This window comes from Balaenoptera acutorostrata, chromosome 7, assembly GCF_949987535.1.
Source record: "Balaenoptera acutorostrata chromosome 7, mBalAcu1.1, whole genome shotgun sequence".
NCBI classification, from domain to species: domain Eukaryota; kingdom Metazoa; phylum Chordata; class Mammalia; order Artiodactyla; family Balaenopteridae; genus Balaenoptera; species Balaenoptera acutorostrata.
The window spans coordinates 80,559,396-80,582,850 of NC_080070.1; the positions used below are offsets into that span (position 1 = coordinate 80,559,396).

Here is a 23,455-nt window from a genome sequence, read left to right on the forward strand (position 1 = left end):
CTTTCTGAATTCTCTTTTCATCTTCCTGTTACGTAACCTAATTAAATTGGGGAACCACACTTTACAACCATGTCTATTTTCCCTTTTGTAATTCCTCAATATGTTTCAGGGATGTTTCTGAACTGATTATGGGATAATCTCAACTTTGGTGGAAAAAACTTTCTGCAAGTAATATTATGATTTTCAATATTCACTTTTTAATTTTCTTTGAACATCAAAGCTGTCCTTGCTTGTTCTGTTATTTTTTTAAACAGTAACATAGGGTGTAGGTACTCTTCTAAAGGCTTTATAAATCTTAATGTAATCTTTATAATGACTCTATAAAGCAAATGCTATTATTATTAATGCCATTTTACAGATGAGCTATCTCAGGCACAGGTAAGTGCAGTAACTTGCCCATGGTCACAAAGCTAGTGAGTGATGCAACTGAGTTTTAAACCCAGGTATCTTGTTGGTAGAGTCCAAGCTCTGAGTCCTTGTACTTTGACACTACATTAAAAACTTTTTATGTTGAATTATATCTATTTTTCCCTTCCATGGAAGATCTTTTACTGAATATACATAGTATATATAATGATTATATATGTGAAGGTTGTTTGAGGTTTTTTTTGTTTGTTTTTTGTTTTTTGTTTGAGGAGGATGGTAAAATTTCAGAGGGCTCTCTAGCTGGGGAAATTTTACCATACTAGGATTCTGGGGTTAAATGTCAGAGACTGCCATACTCTGAGTTGTTTCTACATATGTTTATTCTCAAAAATAAAGACTGTGACCATTCAGGCCATTAAAAACAAATCTTTAATTATCTGGATGTTACAGGAGAAAGAATTTGGGACTGAAATCACCCGCATTCATTACAGAAAATTATTTCCCTACCTATATACAGCAGTTGATTCTTACAGTACTAGGAAGTTGATTATCAAAATGACCACCTGCCGATACATCCAGATCACATCTGACAGTGTAGGCTGGAGGTGCTGCAGAGGTGGCAGCTGTCACCACTTCCCTGCTCCTCCCTGAGAGACCTGTGAATGTCATGGGAGCCTAAAGGCAACTCGCACCTTACATGACTCTGCTCAGAAGCACACGGGCACTTCTCTGATATGTGACCCCCGAATAGTAAAACATACATGTCAGTGAGGAGGGTTTTCATCATTGAGGAAAGAAGCACCTCCTTATGTTAAACAGAGCAGCCTTTGCTGTTGGAGTACTCAAAATACAAAGTGTTTACACTGTAGATATTTTCTTGAAGAGTTCAGAATTATCTAGGGAATAAGTTGTATCCAAACTACCAAAAATACTTTTTTCTTTTTAATAATTTAGATAAAAGGAAAAATATCATCAGGCATAAGGAAGTGCTGTTTAACAAAATTATTCTTTTATCCCTTCTAAACATCATTATTTTCCTATGCTTTTGTAAATGTGTAAACACATTCGCATCTGAAGCTAAGCTTTGAGAATTATGCCTCGTAACTAATCTTTAATCCATAGCCCATACTCGGGCCACTGTTGCTAACTGAGACAGAAAGACAAAGTCTCCCTTAGGAAGACTCTGTTAGAACACTCTCTTTGATCAGGTACATTATGTTCTTTTATAGAATTTAGGGAAAGAAAAATATATCCTAGTTGCTGTCAGGGATTTTTTTTTTTTTTTTTAAACTTTGGGTTTATTTATTTATTTATGGCTGTGTTGGGTTTTCGTTTCTGTGCGAGGGCTTTCTCTAGTTGCGGCAAGCGGGGGCCACTCTTCATCGCGGTGCGCGGGCCTCTCACTATCGCGGCCTCTCTTGTTGCGGAGCACAGGCTCTGGTCGCGCAGGCTCAGTAGTTGTGGCTCACGGGCCCAGTTGCTCCGTGGCATGTGGGATCTTCCCGGACCAGGGCTCGAACCCGTGTCCCCTGCATTGGCAGGCAGATTCTCAACCGCTGCGCCACCAGGGAAGCCCTATCAGGGATTATTTATCTTGCTTTATAGTTTCAGTTAAAAGCGGAATTCTTTCTTGTTCTGAACTAAACTCAGATTGTGTCTACACTGGTTTTAGATGGGGAGCAACCAGATAAGCCAGTTAAAAAAAATTTATTTATGTAAAATAATATTACTGAGATATTTAAAAATTTTTTTTATTTACCATCTTTTTCCAATTGATTCTCTGTAAGAATAGTGATAACCACTCCCCCTGAAAGGTTTGCAAGAGTATCGAGAAAGCTACCGTAACTAAAGGGTATCAGTTATTTCCAAGTAACTAGCTACTTTTGTACTCTCTTTGAAATCTGTGACGACGTTTGAAAATGTCTAAAATCGTATGTAAATTTGTAACCTTTTGCTTCCTTAATTCTTTATTTATGTTTTCAGTGATATCTTACCTTTTAGTTGCATACAATGATTAGTCAGATTTTCCACATTATATTTTATATTTGGAGGGCTGGCGCTGAAGTTAGGAATATCATCTATCTGATATGAAAATCTGCTACACAAATAAGCTTTTCATAAACTAAGGTTACCATTTAAATAACTCTGTCATTTAATCATTGAAATTATATTTCATAGTGTATCAAGTAATGACTCTTGTTAAGTTTGAGAATCTAAGAACCGGAATGGATGAGAGACACTGCATAATTCACTCTCACTTTACAGAGGAGGAAACTTATGCCCAGAATAATAATTTTCTCAATATCATATCACCAAACACGGCAGAGTGAATAGGGATGTTGAAGTTTTCTGACCAGTCTTTTTTCCTTTATTCTTTGATATTCTCTAATACTCACCTATCCCCTAAATTCACCTGATTAATATGCTACTGAATGCTCTACCTAAAATTAACTGCATTTATTTTTATACATTCTCCTGACATACTTGCACATTTGTTTTTTTTTTTTTAAGCAGCCTAATTGTAGTAATTTTTGTTTAAGTGAAGCTATGAGTCTTATTTTCTACAAACCTCCAGCTCAGAAATTTTAGTCAAAAACCATTATTGAACCCTTCTTATGATCCAGACACAGTAATAAGGGCTCATGTTATCCGTACATTCTTACAGACAACTTAATGGTGTAGATATTATTATCCCAATTTTATGGATAAGAAAAAGCCCAATGAACCTAAATGTCCATCAACAGATGAATGGATATAGAAGATGTGGGATTTATGTTATATGTATAGTGGAATATTACTTAGCCATAAAAAATGAAATAATGCCATTTGCAGCAACATGGATGGACCTAGAGATTATAACCCTAAGTGAAGGAAATCAGAGAAAGACAAATATCATATGATAACACTTGCATGTGGAATCTAAAAAAATGATACAAATGAACTTATTTACAAAACAGAAATAGACTCACAGGCATAGAAAACAAATTTATAGTTACCAAAAGGGAAAGAGGGGGGAGGGATAAATTAGGAGTTTGGTTTAACACACTACTATATATAAAATAGATAAACAATAAGGTGCTATTGTATAGCATACGGAACTATATTCAATATCTTGTAATAACCTATAATGGATTCTGAAAAAAGAATATATATATATATATATATATATATGAATATAAATGAATCTCTTTGCTCTACACCGGAAACAAACACAACATTGTAAATTAACTATTCTTCAATTTAAAAAAATAAATAGAAAAAGCCAATGAGGGTAAGCACATGCTCATGGTCTCATAGTTTTTAAAGTGGTGAGACTAGGATTAAATTTAGAGCCATGTAACTCCAAATCAAATGCCATTAACCCCCATGCTATTCTGCCTTCAAAGTGGTAAAATCAAACAACCAAACAGAACCTTACATTGTTTCTCCAGAGATCAGTCTGTTCTCTACAAAAATAATAGTGAAGTGTTGAAGCCTTATTGCACTTGTCATTTCTTTTATTGTAATTCAGGGGAACACATCTTACTTTAATCAAAGCATTGCTGAATAATTTGCTTTCTATGAAATGTCAGGATCTTTACTCTAAAAGCCACTTTCCACTTATGTTAAAAATTTTAAATAGATTATTTTAAAAACCACCTTTGCACTTACATTTTCTCATCCATGTTGCTATTAAGGTTGAATTCTAAGTTGTTCTCCCAGCAGTGCCTTCTGTTGACATTATCACTCCGGTAAATAAACACTAGAACATTCTGTGTGCCATAGCTACTTAATTTTTTTAGTTTGACAGACTTCTGTACTTCCTGTGATAAAAAGTCAAACCTAAACTCCTAGCCTTACAATGATATCACTACTCTACAATGTTAATAAGCCTGGAAATTCAAGAATGCACAAGATTCACTTAACAGAATTCCTTCACTTCAAGTGATTCTTCTGCCCTCTGGTGTCCAAACAGAGTCTCTGAACAAATTATATTTCGTTCAGATGGGCCTTACTGAACTGCTGGGTCTTGGTAATAAGTTCCAAGTGAAATGCAGTATGGAAGAATCTACCATACAATGAGTGATAACAGGTCAGATAGAGAAACCAAACTGAGATCAGGCAAAAAAAATCTAGGGAAGATTTGTAAAGGCAGAAGATTTTATTTTTGATATTTGATTTATTATTAAAAATTTACTCTGTAGTTTCATTCTGTGTTGATAAGGAGTTTTTATGATTTATGCATAAATGTAAATATTAATACATGTTTACTTGAAAGTGAGCTTCAGTTTTTAAACTATTCTCTTATCAGAAAGGTGAGAAGAAAGGACTTTTTGAAAAAAATGTATTGTGGTAAGAACACTTATCGTGAGATCTACTATCTATCCCTTATTATCTACAGGCTGTAATGTTATATAGCAGCTCTCTAGAACTTACCCACTGTAACTGAAATTTTATACCCACTGATTGATGACTTCCCATTTTCCACTCCCCCAAGCCCCTGGCAACCACAGTTCTATTTTCTGCTTCTATGAGTTTGACTATGTTTTATATATATACATAAGTGGAATTAAGCAGTTTTTGTCCTTCATGGCTGACTTATTTTACTTAGTGTATTGTCCTCTGGGTTTAACTATGTTGTCACAAGTGGTAGGGTTTCCTTTCTTTCAAGACTGAATAATATTCCACTATATGTATAGACACTTTTTAAAATCCATTCATCAGTCAGTGAACATTTAGGTTGTTTCCACATATGGTATGAAGGGTTGTCAAAAAATTAAAAAGTAGAATTACCATACGATCCAGCAATCCTACTTCTGGATATCTGTCCAAATGGATTGAAATTGGGATCTTGAAGAGAGATTAGCACTCCCATGTTCATTTGCAACACTATTCACAATGGCCAAAATGTGCAGTTTTTGAAGTTAAAACATTAAAGAAATGTATGTTTCACTGCTCCTGAATCATTTTCCCGTAGTTTTAAAACAATTTCTAAACCTCTAATTTTGTAAAAATAACAATTCATTTTTAAATTCCATTTCCTCCCAAATAGTTACTGCTTTTACTGTTAAATGTGTCACCTTTACTTTTAAAGATCAAAACTTACACATGAATTTCCCAACTAAGGCTTCATTTTTTGGTAGGGAGCAAAAAGAGGTAGTTATAGGTACTGCTTTTTAATTTCATAACTTGTTTTTACTATGTATATACTGGTGAATGATAAATACATTAAAATTCCCATTAATAGCTTAAACAACAGCAAAACACATTCTTTTTGTGTGTATAGGTATTAGAAAGAGGTGATGCAAATGGTGACTCTGAGAATACCTGAGAATGGTGACTCTGAGAATTCCTTGGTTCAAACATTTGAAGCAAAGCCATAGTTCAAGGAACACCATGATATGGTGAAAAGCATCCTTGACTGTATACTAAAGACGTGATCTCTTACCCCAGCTCTGGCTCTTACACTGTCTGACACTGGACACATTGAATACATATGCTCATTTTCAGCTAGAACTTCCTAATTGTTTTTGTTGTTGTTGCTTTTCTTTTGTTTCCTGTTAAGTCACATAAACTACCAAAACCACTAAGCTAGCCTCCTTCTTCATGTTTATTGACCTTCTATGATGTATATCTGAGTATAGATAATATGCTCTTGTCCTTTTAGTGAGAAAAAGAGAAAAATACTGAAATGCCCTGTGAAAACTAAGAGTTGTTTAATCTCAAGTAATCCCTGAAAAAACATCTCCCCTCTCCAATTCTATTTTAGGAATTCAGATCTTTAGAAAAAATTAAAATCCTTTTTCTGAAGTCACATTCATATATTAATTAGATCCTTGATTTAACTGACCCACTACAAAGACAATGTTAAGTGATTTTTCAGCTACCATTATATGTAAAGTAATGAAATCTCGTCCTTTCTATAACATTTCAAGTCTTCGTCTAAACAAGAAGCCCCACCATGTACAATTCCTCACATGGGTTTTTCCTCTAGAGTAAATGAAAAATAAAGGTAAATAGATTCCCCTCTTTGCAATAGAGGCTTTACGGTCCCTTCTCTGCTCTGAGATAAAATCTCCCAAACTGTGATGTGGATGAGGTTACGTCTAACAGTCCTTATTTATTTCCCACCAAATTATTAAACTTTCTAACACGGAAAAGACAGTTAAAAATATCACAAAATTCTTTTCCAGGGTCACTGGAAACTTCATCCTACCAAAAATTCTGTCATGGACCAGCTGTGGGTCCTGGCATATCCACCTGTTCCAGAAAAGCGTTTTTTCCTCTGACATATCTAAGCATCACAGCCTTCATTGAGATTGACTTATGATTTTGCTACAAAAAAAGAGCAAATCCTGGAGATATTGTATCATATCATAGGATAATAATACATAATGACAATAACTCAATTCTTATAGCAGACTGGATATATGCAATGGTACTTCACTTCAAACTAGAATGACTGCTGAGAAATTCCAACTTTTACCTTGGCCCAGGTCCTCAACAGCAGGGGTTTGAAATAAAACATGAAATTCATGAGTTCCAAAACTCTTCGGACACCCTGTTTTCTCTTCCTGATCTACCTAAAATATTTGGCTTGAGCAATGACATATTCCTGTAACACACTTTTTATAGAGCTGATGATTCTTAGAATTGTATGTCTTCATGAATCCCCTAAATTAGATCTGAGTTGTAACCTAGACTGACCCCATTAAGTAAGGATTTTCTTGATTATATTTCTAGAAAAAAAGACGTTTTAAGATTGATTCAAAGATAAGGGTGCAAAAAGAAAGAGAGTCCAAAAGTCGTATCCTAAACTTCCTTTTGATTTGTATAGTGTTAGACTGTGAGAGATCCAAATGGGATGGAAAAAAATAATGGAAGAATTCCCTCACAGTGTCACACTGTCTTCTTATTTATGCATCTGAAGAATATGTCTAAAATTTCATTGGTGTTTCTTTTGTTTCAACTAAAGTTCCTAATTAAAGTATATGGAAATCTTTGGGAAAATCTCATTTTACATATTACTAGCTCATAGATGCCTCTCTATCATATTAAATTCACGGGGTTTTTTTTCCCCCAACATTTGTTCACTGCATGGCTTTCCACTTATTGGATAGGATATCTTTAATTCTAACCCTTCTAGGTTTTTCTTTTTCATTCTAGAAAGGAGAAGCAGAGGCAAGACTAGAATCTGGGCCTCCTGACTCCAAGTTCCTAAGGGTGTATGACAAAACATCTCTACCATTTTCCTTTAACTGTATATAGGCTGTGTTTCTCCGAAATGGTGAAAGGCAGCTGATTCAAATAACAAATCAATCTTTTCAACTGGCTTTCAGCTTTCTTTTCCATAGGGCCAACATTCGCTTTTAAAATGAGGTTCTCCAAATCCCAGGCTACTTACTCCAATTCAATCATGTTTTCATTTTTCTGGTATAGAAATTCTTCTAAAAAAAAGAGAAGCTTCAAAAAAAGATAGATTTACCTGTATATTATATCTCCGGCCCTTCTATCTCATATTGAATATAGCACCTTTCTTTGCCCATATATGTTATAAACTGACTCTTAGAGGAATAAGTAGGGGGATAGGATGGCACCTATTAAATTTGCATGTTTTCCTTTATAAACAAAAATGAGACTTCTTTACACATTTAGCTTATCTTTCCCATTTTGCTAAAAATGAAAGCCCGGTTCAGTTGTTCCTCATGCCATGTCTTCCCTCGCACTGATCATCCCTCTGATTTGTTTAAAATGAAACTGCAACCTGTAGAGAATAGCCCGAAGCAGCAGGGGGAGCAAACTTGTAACAGCTGTCTGGGGCCTTGCCAAGGGGCAAAGTTCTCTCATTGGATAAAACCCATTTTTCTCCTCTTATCCATTGCTTCCCACTGCACGACTGAAGGCCCTCTGCAAACACGCAGACGTGCCAAGCATAACATGATCACACCTAGTCAGGGTGGCAGCCAGCCCTGGGAGATAGGCATGCAACCAGGGCTTATTGCCGCTGGGTTTACCCTTTCATCTCAGAGCTGCCTAGGCAGGTCCTTTTCTCTTCTGCTCTTGTGCTGGTATTGTTTCCAGCAAGATACGGACATTTTAGAGTTTTGGAAATAGCTTACTCTTTTTTTCTTCTCCTTATTTTAAACTGTCTTAGAGTTTTTTGAAACAGTAGGTGGAGACAGAGGTAAGTTCCCTGATTTATTTCTTACAGTCACAGGAGCTAAAGTGATGGAAGTCAGACAAATGTTAGAAAGCTGGAAGCAGAAATAAATTGCCCTCTACAGTATATTCAGATGGACTGACTCAGCAGGTAGAACTTAAAGTACATACATACAGAGAAAAATTCATTAGATTTTTAATACCTGTGATGTATAGCTGCAATAGGAAAGTTTTCTAGGATTTGTGTAAGGAAAATAATTGAATATGGTTATTTAGATGTAGCATTTCCCCACGCTTTCTCTTTTTCCTTTATGTAATTTTTCTCTCCTACTTTCCATTTACCTGCATAAGATACTTGGCATCCCAAGTTATTTTTAGATCTGTGTGAGATGCAGCTATGATATCAAAGGAAAAATTCCACTAGTTTTTAATATTTGGTTCAAACTGTACTATCTTAAACCTCAGGGAGTATCTCTACCAAATCACTTTCATTTGTGAAAGCAGAGTGGAGACGCGGACCAGAGAGATCACACACAGCAACCTAGAGGATAAAGATCTTATCCAAACACTGGCAGCATGCCATGAGGAAAAGCTGCCATATGAAAAAAAATACATTTTCAAAGATCATTTTATAATAGTCAATAGAAGCCAGGTTTCCCTTCTCTTCTTTTTTTGTTAGATTTTATTACACTTAAACTTCTTTGTCAGAGGTGAACAATGAGGAAAATTATCATGTTTGCTTCTCTGATGAATGTTCCTAGCTTCATTCACCTATCCTTTCTCACATTAAAATTTCTTATGGTTTGAAAATTTGATGTAAAAAACTGACTTGAATGGCACGATGTTATTTCCTTTGAAATATTGGCTACTGCATGATTATAGCTACAAAGTCAAAAGAGATGTTTTTCTTAAGTTCGAGGGCTGTTTCAAAAATGTAATGCAGGCAGAAATCTTGCATTTGCTTTGATTTTAATAATAGGCCCACCAGATAGTACCACAGGCATTATAAGCTATAAGCCCACTATGAATGGCCTTTGACTGAGTCTCAAACACGCAGCCTGTAATTGGGCAAGAGCTTTGTATCATTTGAGCTCCGTATCCATTTTGAGTTACAGCTTAATCTACTTAATATAGGGTTCCTTGCATTACTGAGTTGACAGATTTCACTTGGCTGAAAGCAAAGTGCTAGAAACAATGACTGAAGATACAGACTTAGATCTTTAGACCAACATCCAGCTAGGAATATGATCAGTAAGTACCAAACGGCTAACATTCTAGGACATTTCTAACCTTTTTGGTGCAGACCTGGGACAAGTCAATAAAACTGATCAAGAAAAGATCAGTTTCTTTTCACATGCAAAGATTCTTATGAAAGATAAATATATTCTCAAGCTATTTATAGAAAATTATTAACAGATTCTTTTTAAAAGTATAACTTCTTTGCTATTTCTTGTAATTTAGTGAGCTATTATGATTTTATTGCTGTAAATTTGAGGTCAGGGTCATTTATTGTGACTAACTCCAGTATCTTTAGTTCCTTAAGAATGACGCTCGTGAATGCTTTGAGAAGTACAATTTCGAGCCTTGACAAGATTCTAATTAGTGTTGGGTATAAGTGGCTCAGTTCAGTGGAGATTATGTTTCAACTTGTCTAAAAACTAAAACAGGGAGAAAGCAGCACTTTCTTATAAACTTTCCTTAATATTACTCATTTTCTTTTCTATGCCTGCATCATACAGCTAAACTTTTCCATTCCAAAAGAACGTATTAGCCAGTTAAGAATTCAAATGTGGTAACAGCATTGTTCTCTCTGAGATAACTTACTAAATTACAATATAATAAAATCATAAAATAGATTTAGTACATGGGAGGGGAGATATTTGAAGTAATATCTTGAAGGGATTTATGAAGTAATTCCCTTTTCATGTTTTTGGATAGAGGCACATTGAATTCATACCAGTGTGAATTTTTTACTTTTACCACCAGGGGGCAGGGTATGCTAACTATTGAATTAGTGGATGTCAAAAGGCGCACAAGAAGCGATTTTAAGACAGAAGTGAAAAATTCCCTGAGGGTTTCCCCACAGATCCTTTAGGGGAAGAGTTGTTGACTTGCTCACAGTAAATTTTCACGCCAGTTATGAAAAACTAGATAATTATGATATCAAACTATTAAAGCTCTTTTACAAGTAACTTTATGACATGTTGATTTGTTCCATTTTATTAACAATCATGGTTTTAATTTAAAACTGAAATTTTACATTAATTAAAGGAAATTGAAAATAATAATGTTTATAGATCACTTTCTTAATTATTTCAACTCAAATTTCATGTACCTTTGTAAGAAAAGAGCTCACTTTGGAAACTTTAGAAAATACAGGTAAATGGATATAATTTAGAAATCTTTTTGGAGAAACATTGAGAAGCTTTAATAAGCATGATAATTTGTTTCATAAGGTTCTCTTTGATGATCATTAGCCATTCCATCTGCCAACAAGCAAAGGCAGTTGTCTTTTGAGATCTGAGGCTAATTCAAGAAGAGAATAGTTCAAAAGACAATAGAAATATCTAGCATGGGGGTTTTGTATTTGGTTTTCTGAAGTCATACTTCTTGGAAGAAAAGATATGGATTGGAATTATCAATTTTTACTTGTGCTTATGCAACTGAAAAGTATTTCAAAAGCAAGAGCCCAACTGGACATTGATAAAAGATTTAAAATATGTGCACAATTAATGTTTTATTGAGGTATCAATGACATATAACATTAGTTTCAGGTGTACAACATAATTCGCTATTTGTATATATTGAAAAATGATCACCACAATAAGTCCAGTTAACATCAGTCACCATACATAGTTACAATTTTTTTTTTCTTGTGATGAGAACTTTTAAGATCTACTCTTAGCAACTTTCAAATACGCAATAGTGTTAGTAACTATAGCCACCGTACTGTACATTACATCCTCAGGATTTATAACTGGAAGTTTGTACCCTCTGACCCATTTTGCCCATCCTGCACCCTCTACATCTGGCAACCACCAATCTGTTCTCTGTATCTTTGAGCTCTTTTGTTTGATTCCACACATAAGTGAGATCATACAGTATTTGTCTTTCTCTGTCTGACTTACTTCACTTAGCGTAATGCCCTCAAGGTCCATCCATGTTGCAAATAGCAAGATTTCATTTTTTGTGTGGCTGAATAATATTTCATTGTAATAAGTAAGAATATTTTTGAAAGCAAAAACTGGATTTATATACACTCCAGGTAAGCCACATTTATTTACATCTGTCAATACATGTGATTTCATATTGATCCTGTTGACCACTCCTTTAATATTATCAATGATAAGCCTTAAAAACTTTACTAGAAGTGAAAATTTCTCAGATGTGTGAACAATGCCTTTACTCCCCTCCTCATTTCTTTTCAGTGTCCAAGCAAAACCTATGACCCACTGATTAAATCCACCCGAGATTTTCCAGACGATGTCATCAGTTTCATAAAGCGGCACCCTGTGATGTATAAATCAGTGTATCCAGTTGTGGGAGGACCAACATTCAAGCGCATCAATGTGGATTACAGACTGACACAGATTGTGGTGGATCACGTTGTCGCAGAAGATGGCCAGTACGATGTGATGTTTCTTGGAACAGGTATGCTAGAGCCAGGTTATGCCTTCTTTCAAATGAATTTTTCATTATTAGACAAACAAAACAAAAACTTCAGAAAAGTTTACTGGCCAAAATCAAAATGAGTAACTACTAGCTAATACCCAGTCAGTGTTTTTTTTAACTTGCATAACATGTGCTTTTGATCGACGATCATACATATCTCCCAGCCTCCATTAGTGTTATGTGAGATTTCAAAATATACTACTATATTACGACTGCAATGTGCCTGCTACAGATGAGGTGCTCAATACATATTTGTTGAATGACTATGGAATAAAACAAGTAGGTAAAGCAAAGCTTCTCTATTTTCAAACTTCACATTTCCCTTTCTCTACAGAGATATTTGATAATCTTACCCCAAAGGATCCCTTCACCCAGTTTTGAAAATCACTGACTTAGTTGGCTTACGGTGGTTTCAAAAAAGTTAATCATTAATTTGTAAAGAACTTAAAGTAGAAACTACTTGGTGATTATTTTTCCTGTCCTTGAATTTTGTGGATTAAGTATCACTTTTCATTATTAGAGCCCATTTTATTTATTTTTTTGACTGCCAACTCAGTAATTATAAAATGATTACCTTTTTTATCAAGGGAAAGAAATATTGCTTATTTGGTGCATCTCAAAAAAAAAAAAAAAGTAATATCTAATAATGTTCTGTGAATTGTATTGGCAGTAAAGATAACATGTATCATTAAAACAAAAGCACTACATCCTAGATAATGTTATGTAATTTGATGGATCACGCATTGCATAAAGAAACAGAAATTTGATGAGTTATTAAGAAATGGACATTTTTATTGAAATGTTTTTAGGACTATAAAACAACTTTAGAATAATTTTATTTTTTAAAATATATTGGTTTTACAAAAGTTAGGTTTATTAGGAAGCGTCTGTGTGACAGACTCAGAGGACTTTCACGAACACCAGTTGTCAAACCTGATTATGTTGCAGATGGCAGTACCAAGGCCCAGGGAAAAAAAGTAATACTTTCAAGACTACAGAGATTACTACTGAAGCGTCAAAACATGAAATAATTAGTTTGTCATTAATTCTAATGAGCTTGCCCCTTAATTGCACTACCCACCCAAAGCTCATTTCTAGTTCTTCAACATTTCAGGGTCAGAAAAGCCATTTAGCCACTAGGTGGTACTACCTAACTTTTACTTAGAAAATTATGAGGATTCTAAGATAGATTGATTTTCAATTATGACATTCAGAAAATATATACTTAATATTTTTCAAAGATCCTAGAGTCATTTAAAAACAAATAATCCAGACTATTTTGTACAAATAGGATATTACCATACATGTTAACCTACTTCAACCTCTGTGCTCAGAAGTTTAAAAGCAACTATTTTAAATTTATTTTTATGTGTAAGTCAGTCTCTCCATTAATTTCCAAATGGGATTTTTTTCTAAAATGTTCTTTTGATTGTCTTTCTGTAATAACATGCCACCTTGTGGACTGCAATATATGATTAATCTTGTGATAATAGTTTAGTTCTTTTAAATTGAACTAAAATAATTTTAGACAAAATTTTATTTTCTAGCCCATTAATTATATTTCTGTAAGTAAAATACATTTTATGAGTGAGCTACTACTTCCCCCATGTAGATAGATTCAATGATTTCTCTTCCATTTGTTAAGATTATTAAAAAAATATATATTTATCTTTCATGGTGAACTGGGTAAGTACTGAATAAATATTTCTTACATTGAGAGAGAAAATTTGTTAATATATTTTAACCTTTTAAATTAAGTTCCAAAAATGTTGTTCCTCTTTTGTTACCCTTTCAACTAATTTTTAAAGGAGACATCTCTATTCCTTGTGTTAGGAATACACTCTGAATGTGTGTCTTTTAATATTTCTTTATAAATGTGTTTTATGAGCCGAAAGCTATAGTATTTCAAAAGGGGGGAATCATATACATTAAGCTTCACTTCTCGCATCGTTTGTTTAAGCTGATTGCTTGAAAGGCATTGAAAAAAAATGAGGGGAGCCATGTGAAGGTTGCTAGGAAAATGCTTAACTAAACATTGAAGTAGAAACAACAGGATCATGGGTAATGTATTTTTTCAGACATTGGAACAGTCCTAAAAGTTGTCAGCATTTCAAAGGAGAAGTGGAAAATGGAAGAGGTAGTACTGGAGGAGTTACACATATTCAAGGTAAGACTTAGGCCAGAGTTCCGGGAGAAGCGATGGCGAACTTGAGCAGTTCTTATATAGGACATGTTCGTATCAGTACGTCACCACTCTTTCTGAAGAAGTCTTTGCAATTAGCTTCTTTATTTTTCTTTTCCTTAAGCGAAGGAAAAAGTTTTAAAAGCAACTAAGAATGGGACTCATTTTCCCCTGCAGAAATATCACTGAACTTGGGGCTCCTGGGTTGCCCCTCATGACTGAGTTCTCTAAGCATATGTTCAGACAAATCGCCATGGTAGATGAAAGCCTAGGGTCTCTTTTACTATCCAGATGCTTTTCTACTTTATAAATTTTACTTTTCAATTTTTCTTCAGTTGAATTTAAGGAAACTGGAAGAGTGTATAAATCATGTGGTCCTGCATTTCTGTAAGGAATTTTTTTTTTTAAGTTGCTTGATAGTAAGTCTTTATGTGTGCTAAATTCCCCTCAACCACCAAAAGAGTTAGTAGATCTAAAATAAGAGTTCTCCAGATTTGGGGAATGTCGTTAGACTTTTAACAGTAGTAAATTTGAATTGTGGCATTCTTTGTAGATCTTCACTGAAATTGAATTTAGAGTTATTTTCTAAAATGAAATTAGAAATAAAATTGCATTTCTTAGAAGAGCTTTTAAAAAATATGCTGTCTTTTATACCATTTTTGTTGAGACAGTTTATTAAAATAGACTGTTTCCATGTAAACTTGTATTGCCATAAAAGAGAGTAGAGCTCTCTGCTTTGAGGGGCTCAAGTTAATTAACAGGCTGGGTTCCGCAGGATCCTGTTTACATTGTGATGATAATAGTGGTCCAGGAGTTAACAAGAACAAGACCTGCTCTCTGGAATCTACCAGAAACAAAGTCGTGGGTAGTTCCTGAGGGAAAAGCCAATGTCAAATATAAGTGTGAACCCAGAGGGCAAAAATAAAGCCCCCATAATACACAGAGGCACATTAGACTAAGTCTACTCAGCGGTTATTACTGACCAAGAGGAATTGTTTGGATTCCACTGTTAAGATTAAATAATGACCCTGTTCGCTTAATTCACAGAAAAAGTTATTGGATAGAACTTTCTCATTTAACATTTCTTTTCATTTTTTTCATATATTTTCTTAAAGTTTTAATATCTGCTTGTGTTTATTGCTTAGTAAATATTGGCTGGTGAGAAAAGAATAGTCATAGAGAGAGAGAGAGACATAGACGATAGATAAAAAAATGTTTAAACATTCCATCCTTTTTAGTTTGGTAGCTTTTGTGTTCATGTTTTAAATTTTGTATTTTACGCATAGAGGCATGTTTTCTACAAATAAAACTTTCATGTCGTGAAACCATGTGCATCGTATCTTGCAGTGTTTTATAAAGAATATGCTCATCCACAAGAAGCACTATAACTTTTTAGAATTTTACTACTTGAACAAGTTTTTGAACTACTGATCTAAGTAAGAGCAGAAAGAGGCAATAAATAATTATGGAGATGTTCTTGTCAACACTAGTTTGAATTATATGGAAGCAGTTAAGATAAGCAGAGTCAGAAGAGGGAGAAACCTTGTGGGTAACCGGGACCAATTTTCAACGCAGAGTGTCTCCTCATACATTTAGGTAATTTTTCTTTAATAGGATTTAAAAATAACTATTTTGATAATTTTTATTAAGGTTGAATCACTACACATGGGAAGGAAATAGCAAACTTAAGATCTTTTTCTCTTCTATGTAACAGAGCCTTGAAGTTTACTCCAATTATCCTTGGTAAAAGATAAAACAAAATATTGGCTACTCTAAAAGATTGTTCATGATTATCTTTATTAATAGTTAAATTCTATTTTCAGCATTCATCAATCATCTTGAACATGGAGTTGTCTCTGAAGCAGGTACTTTCTAATTTTTGTGTAAAAAATTAGCCACAAAAGAAAGATTATTTGAATCAAAGTTTATTTTAGGGAAAATCCATTGGAACTGGAAGTTAAATTATAAATAGTGTAAAAAGCTTTAGATTATTTGTTTCTTTTATAACTGATTATAGGGCATTGTTTCAGCCTTGCCTTAGGAGACAGGGGACCCAATTTCATTAATTGAATAATACATTCTCCCCTTCCTTTGGCTCTTGAAAATTGAGCTCACTTTCCTCGTCTCATGAGAATGTCATTCTGTCAAGGCTGTAAAGTAATTCATGTAGAATACTAGCCCTAAACATTAAAGATGGTTTTTAATCAGCGAGTCTAGGAGTTAGACTATGGACTGCAGTGGCAAACAGCCCAATAGTCACATGGAGCTGGAAGGCAAAGGAGCATGCTAACAAAGTAGAGCAATAATGGAACCATGTTCTAGGGAGACGGACAGGAGGGGAGCAGGGAGAGACAGGCAGCTCGAGCCATGAAGGATGCTGCAGGCAACCAGATAAATAAAAAGAAGGATGGGATGGGGAAGCATATGCCGAGTAGAAGGGGAGACCATTTGAAAAGGCGTGAAGAGTGAAAGACTAGAACTTACTCTAGTAAGTTTGTGTACAACTGGAGCAGAGAGCATACCTGCACTCAAGGGGCAAGGAGGCTAGAAAGGAATCTGGGGAGGTAAGACAGAAGAAGAGTAGACATATCCTTGCATGGATGCCCTCCTGGGAAGTTTAACAAGTTTATCCAAGACAATGAAAACCTTTAAAGATTTTAAGCAGGAGGGTGTCATGATAAGATTTGCCTCTTAGAGAGAGCAGCCTGGTGTGGCAGTGTGGAAGAGGGACTGAGTCCTGGGGTGGAGGTGAGGGTTGCCGGAAAACAAGGGTGAAGCCAGCTGAAACAGTAAGGACACTTACAGGTCATCCAGGAAAGAGATGATAAGGACTGAGACAAAGGCAGGGGCAGTGGAGAGGGAGGAGGAAATGGATTTGAGAGTGCTGTGTAAGAGAATGGAGAGATAAGGTGGCAGACCGAGTGAGAGTGAAAGAAGATTCAAAGACAACTCCCAGATTCGTGATGTGGGTGACTGGGATGGTGTCTCTTGGTCAAGGTAGGGTAGGAAGACTAGATTTAGGGGCATCAGTGTGTGCGTGTTTATGTTGTCTTCAAAATCACTCTGAGTCTTTGTGCAGGAAGAAGAGTAAAGATGAGAATCGCAAAGAGGGAAACCCAATGTTCAATGCAAAGAATGGAATCATCCAAGGAAACAGAAGTCTTAGGCAGAAATAAAGAGGGAGAACAGGAGAAAGGGAAGAGACTTTCAAGGAGACTTTAGTCTTACTGGTATCAAACGTTATGGAGAATTATATAGTAAAATACTAAACAAAGTCCACATTTAGCCTCCAGGAGGTCTTAAGTGGGTGGTAGGGGTATAAGACAGATTTCTATAGGTGGAATTCATGGATGTTATTTGTGCCAATATCTATTTCTCAGATTTTTTTTTCCTCCATTTAAAGTTTGGCATGTCCACTAGACTTGACCGTAAGTTACTTGAAGGCACAGACTATGGCTTATTCACTTGTTATCATCGCTCCCTCTGCCTCCACCACATACTCTCAAGTGAATACATGTAGGGAGCAGGGCATTACTTTCAAAATGTGATTGTATTTGCTGACTTTGTCAGTCTCCTGCAGGCTTTCACGTGTGATACAGCATCCCACAAACCTCCTAAATACTTTCTTCACAGTGATACCAAATACTTTCTCTCTCACTTATCACTCAACTTCCTTCAGGGATCCGTACTTCATTAACAAATGAAATGGTTAGTTAAAACCACAGGAAAGTTTTTTATACACCTCTTTTCAGTCAACTCTTATATAAGAAGCCATGGCAGGAGAAGACCATCAGTGTTGCCTATAGCATCTGTGCTTGATATAATCTACCAGAGTGCATTTTCAACTACTAACAAAGAATCTGACATCTTAATTCCTCAGTCTAGCAGCTGGTTTTTGACCTTCTTAAATTACTGCCAACGTTAGTCTAGCTCTCTAGAATGCTGTCCAATTCTGTGTCATCATCTTCAAACCACCATCCAACCAGGGACAGAAGACTGACTTATCTTACTCTTCCTTATGTTTCTGTGCAAGTGTTTATAACGGGCAGGGCACCTGAGGAGACAGATTTAGGTCTGTGATGTGGTATTCAAGAAAGGGAAGTTCTTAAGACTCGTCTGAAAGATGCTTCTAATGCATTTGTTTTGCCTGATTTGCAGCAACAGTTGTACATTGGTTCCCGAGATGGACTGGCTCAGCTCTCCTTGCACAGATGTGACACCTATGGGAAAGCTTGTGCAGACTGTTGTCTTGCCAGAGACCCCTACTGTGCCTGGGATGGAAACGCATGCTCTCGCTACGCACCCACTTCAAAACGGTGAGAGGTACATCAGATTAAGAGGAAGCCTTGCTTTTCACACGATGAATATCTCACACGAATACCTTCTCTTGTAGTTTAAAGAGAAAACGTATAGAGAACATGGTCTGTGGTAGGAATATTACAATCGAAATGTTTTAGAGTTTTCCATACAGCTAAATTTTGAAGGAGGATCAAACAGAATGTTCTGAAATCCGGAAATGTGGAGTCTTACCAAACTAGTTTTGTTTGATGCACAGCAAGCCAAACGTGGAGATGCCAAGATGTGCAGCAGGGAACGGGTTTATTCACAAAGCAGTCAAGCGGGGAGATGGGGAAAACGAGTCTCAAATTCCCCTCCCCACAGGCGAGGGACTGAGGATACTCATGGGAGAAAGCTGAGGCGTGGGGAGCCTGGGGAAGGTTAATTGGAGATAAGAAAAAGGTGAGGTAATCATCGTTCTGCGAAGATGCAACTAAGCTACAAGCTTCTTCCTGGGATGCCGGCCCTGAGGGTGGAGTTTTTGGCCTCTGATGTCAAAAGGTCACTGGACACTCCCACATGCCCAGAGGGAGGGTCAGTGGTCCTAACCAGTCTTAACCGGCTAGAGCTCAAACTGAACACAGCTGACTCCAAGTTCCTAAACAACTTGGGCAAACATCCTGTTTAGGTTACCGGAGGCTTGGAGGACACACACGTTTTTATAGCAACAATTAAAGCAAGCTTGATTAATGAAGGCAGGTTACAGGTTTCATGGATTTAACTGATGATAACCCTCGGTTTCAGAGCTTTAAAAAATTCTGATAAATTGTTTATATCCTTTCTCTTCATCTTTGTCAAAAAGCATGAAAAGTTTGCTTTCTTAACTACTCTACCCTTTGTACATTCTTCCCTTCTTCCCTTATTTATAAATATGTATATACTCATAATTACTGTTTTACAAATAATGTATAAATACATGTTTTTGTAACAGTGTAGATTATATACAGCCCACAGCACATCCCAGTGATTCTGTATAATTTTGCTTTTACTCCAGCTTGACCAATTTCTGCCACCCAGATATGCTTAAATATCCAACTACATCCTGCTGTTTGTAGTTTATTGCTTTATGTGCTCTTAAAAATAATGCTATTCTGGGCCAGCAGTACCCAGCTAGGAATTTATTTTACACACACGGGCAAAAAAGTACCACAAATTATATGTTTGATGTTCATTTCAGCACAGTTTTCAATAGCATAATTATTGGAAACACCCTGAATGCTCATTAATATGACTGATGGTGGCTGAGTATATTAAAATATCATTATTTTAAAGTGTGGTTTATAGTAACACTATTTTCTAAAGTATTGCCCAAAGTATATTTTATTCTAGGTAAAATGTCAGCAAATTGTATATGGTATTTTTTTTTCATCTGTAGGTCTTAACAAAATAAGATAACAGGTGTGCATATGTTAGTCCCGCTACTACATAATGCACTTTTATTTTTTTGAAAGTTTACTGATTTGTCAAATTGCAAATTCTAGTGATCACAGAGTGAATGTATAGTACAAAAACAGATACAATTCCTAGACCTTTTTGTATTCCCTGAAATCTCTGAATTAAATGTAAGTGGGGAGATACCATTATTTCAAGTTTAAAGTAAAAAGTCACAACATTTTTGTTATAGTTTTTGACAAAGACTATACTCATCCTAGTTAGTCTTTGGGGAGTGCTTTTCTTTTCAAGAACCTGAAAAACAAGAATGCTCATTAGTTGGTAATGAACCTTCAGTTTGATGAATTGATCCTGTTCCTTAAGAAGCCAAGATTTAAAAACATGCTTGACCTTATGTACCTTATACCATCATAATTTTTTCTTCTTGTATTTCTCAAGACTGTATCCCTGATCTTGCAGACAAGCCACTGTGATGTTCTCCCTTACCTAACACTGGCCATGGGAGCCAAAAAATGTGTATGATAAATGAATCTTCCACAGGGCTGTCATCTGGTCAGCATTCCCCTTAAGGAACACCCTACATATCACAGAATGTTTACTGTGACATCTAGGATCTCTGATGGGGCAACATAAACTAGCCAAAGCAAATGAAACTGTACTCCGAGTGCAAGACTTATTTAACTTAGACGTGGCAGATTTTTTCTTTTTTTATGCAGTAGTTACTATTTCCTCTTAAGGAAAATATGTGACAATAATGTACAAGGCCATTATTTTATTATTATTATCATTACTCTCAGAGAAACAGTGTGAACTATGTGTCAGTAGATAGAAATAACATCTAGGCATTCATGCCATATCAAACTTGTACTTCTGTTTCAAATGATATTTATCTCGTTGTTTAATCACATCAATATAATAATGAATCTTCATATGATAAGGCATTTTGTATTTGTGTGTACTTTCTTACCCACTAACTAAAGCTCTTTTATATCTTACTTTTCCGTTGGCTGACTGAAAAAAAGAAGATACAAATAGTTACCCCCATAGGAAGTATATAATAACTGGATTGTATTTATATTCAACCTATTCTGTTGAATAATTTGTCAAAAGTCAGAGAAAAAGAAAACTGTGGTAGTTAAATAAAATTCAGATCATCTTATTACCAAAACAGGATTTATTCTGTTAGGACTCTACCACTAGTATTATTTGAATTGATGTTAGAGTGATTGGAATATTGACCTGCATTTAAGTTGAGCAGTAAAGCATAATTCTGCTTCTGCTACTGTTATGAGTGTTAGATGTAGACTTTGTATATCTCAGATATCATGCTTGAAGTTCTATTTAATCCCTTTTGCATAGGCGAGCTAGACGCCAAGATGTGAAGTATGGGGACCCAATCACCCAGTGCTGGGACATAGAAGACAGTAAGTATAGGTTTAATATGCTTTCCTCTCACTGAAAATTTTAAGCCTGGTCTTTGTGTGTCTTTTTTATTATACGAGTTAAAACACCTACTCATTTTGTGTAATGCTTGTGTTCTGGAAAAGCAATAGGAGGTTTTATAAATCAACCCCCTGTTCACGTGCCTAAGTGGTAATTCTTTGTTATATTGTTATTTGCTTCATATGGCTTTTAAAATTCCTATACCTTTTTTTTTTTCTTTTTTAATGCCTTATCCATCCTTGTAAAGTCTGAAACTGCTATTAGAGATAAAGCAGACTATAGTCCAAACCATATGGATATTTAGAGTAAACTCAAAGAGACCCTCCCAGAAAAGTTTGATAAAAGTGTTGGACTTAATAGAAAGAAATTTTAGGTAGCCTGTGCATTATTTGTATTCACTTATTAATTTGTGTATCCATTCAATCAGTAAATATTTATTAAGTGACTTCCATGTGCATGTAATTGTCCCGGGTCTACTTTGAGAGAAAGAGCTCCTTAGAGAACTTACAATTCTTTGGGGAAATGTCATAAGGCACAATTAGTGATGTGGGAGTTTAGCAAAAAAAGAGGTCACCAGAGGCTGTATTGTTCAGAGAAAATGTCATAGAATGGAAGATCTTGAAAGTCTGAGTGTGAGAAGGGCAGAGTGGAGAATTGAGAGGAAGTCTGTTGAGTGACTCTGATAACAGAGAAAAAAATCTGTAGAAGTATATATTCCAGAGCTTTAGTTACTTTCCACTCTCAAGCTCTGCCTTCGGATAGAAAATACACACACACACACACACACACACACACACACACACACACACACACACAACTAGAAGAAGAAATGAACTGCCTTTCCATCATCATATTGTTAGTAACCACCTACCATTGAATAAACAACCCAGATTTCATAGTCTATAACTGGTGGTCTGGCAGAGTTTTCTTTTTTAAAAACAAAACAATTATTTCTAATTTATAATATCATTCTTCTGAAAAATAAGCTGTAGTCCAGAATAGTACGTTTGTCTTCTTGTTCTAATGTGTAGATGACTCACTGTTATGTACGGTGTTTTATTTAGCAATCATTACTGTATGCTGTGCACAGAGTTTTTCACATGTGCACATGAGATTAGGAGGGACTATTCTGGGTATTGAGGATATACTAATGAACATAAAAGAAAACAATCTGTGCATTCATGGATCTTACATTTAAATGTGTGTTAGGGGAGGGAGCAGGCAACAAACATGAAAACAAGTAAAATATATGCCATGTCATATAATGATAAATGTTATAAGGACTTATAAAACACCATTGTTTACTAAGGCACTCACAATTACTGTGTCCACTTCATCACAGCCCATTCTTGTTATAGCCCATTGCACATCTCCTTTTCATCATCACCACTCTAACCCAATATATTTTTTGTCAAGATCACCAGCAGTTTCCTCCTTGCCAAATCCAGTGGCCACTTTTCCGTTCCCATTTTTACTTACTCTCTAGCGCCCTCCTCCGTGGAACACTTTCTTCCCTTGGCTCCATGCAGTGATGTGCTGGAGCCAGCTGTTATGGCCCCCTGAGAGCCGACTGTGTATTACGTAGGAATTTTGTGAGCTGGGTTTTAAACCATTGGTAGCTTGAATCAGCCATGGCAGGAGTGTTTACACCAGGCAAATCGGCAAGCACTACAAATAAGGGCTTTTTGTTTTCAGAGATGGTCTCCCCAGCACCCCTCTGCTTCATGGCCCCACAGGGAAAACTTCTGGTTTTTCTCTTACCTTACAGGTTTCTCCTTCTGAGTGTTCTTAACTTTCCTTTTCATCCTACCATCTAAACATCCAGTCTCTGTATATTCACTCCTTAACGCCATCCATTTCAATACTATCAGAGGCAATTTTTTCTTTAGAGTTTTTTTTTAATTGAAGTACAATGTTGATTTA

The 23,455-nt window shown here is 35.6% G+C and overlaps 1 protein-coding gene across 3 annotated transcripts in view; it reads left to right on the forward strand.

Moving 5' to 3' along the window:
• SEMA3D (semaphorin 3D) overlaps positions 1-23,455 on the forward strand; it is a 208,961-nt gene that overhangs the window by 167,531 nt on the left and 17,975 nt on the right. For all 3 annotated transcript variants that reach the window (XM_007170275.2, XM_057550011.1, XM_007170276.2), the window contains 5 exons: positions 11,934-12,156; positions 14,256-14,344; positions 16,183-16,224; positions 18,518-18,675; positions 21,449-21,513. In XM_007170275.2, the coding sequence (XP_007170337.1) occupies positions 11,934-12,156; positions 14,256-14,344; positions 16,183-16,224; positions 18,518-18,675; positions 21,449-21,513 (577 nt within the window). The remainder of the gene's footprint in view (positions 1-11,933; positions 12,157-14,255; positions 14,345-16,182; positions 16,225-18,517; positions 18,676-21,448; positions 21,514-23,455) is intronic.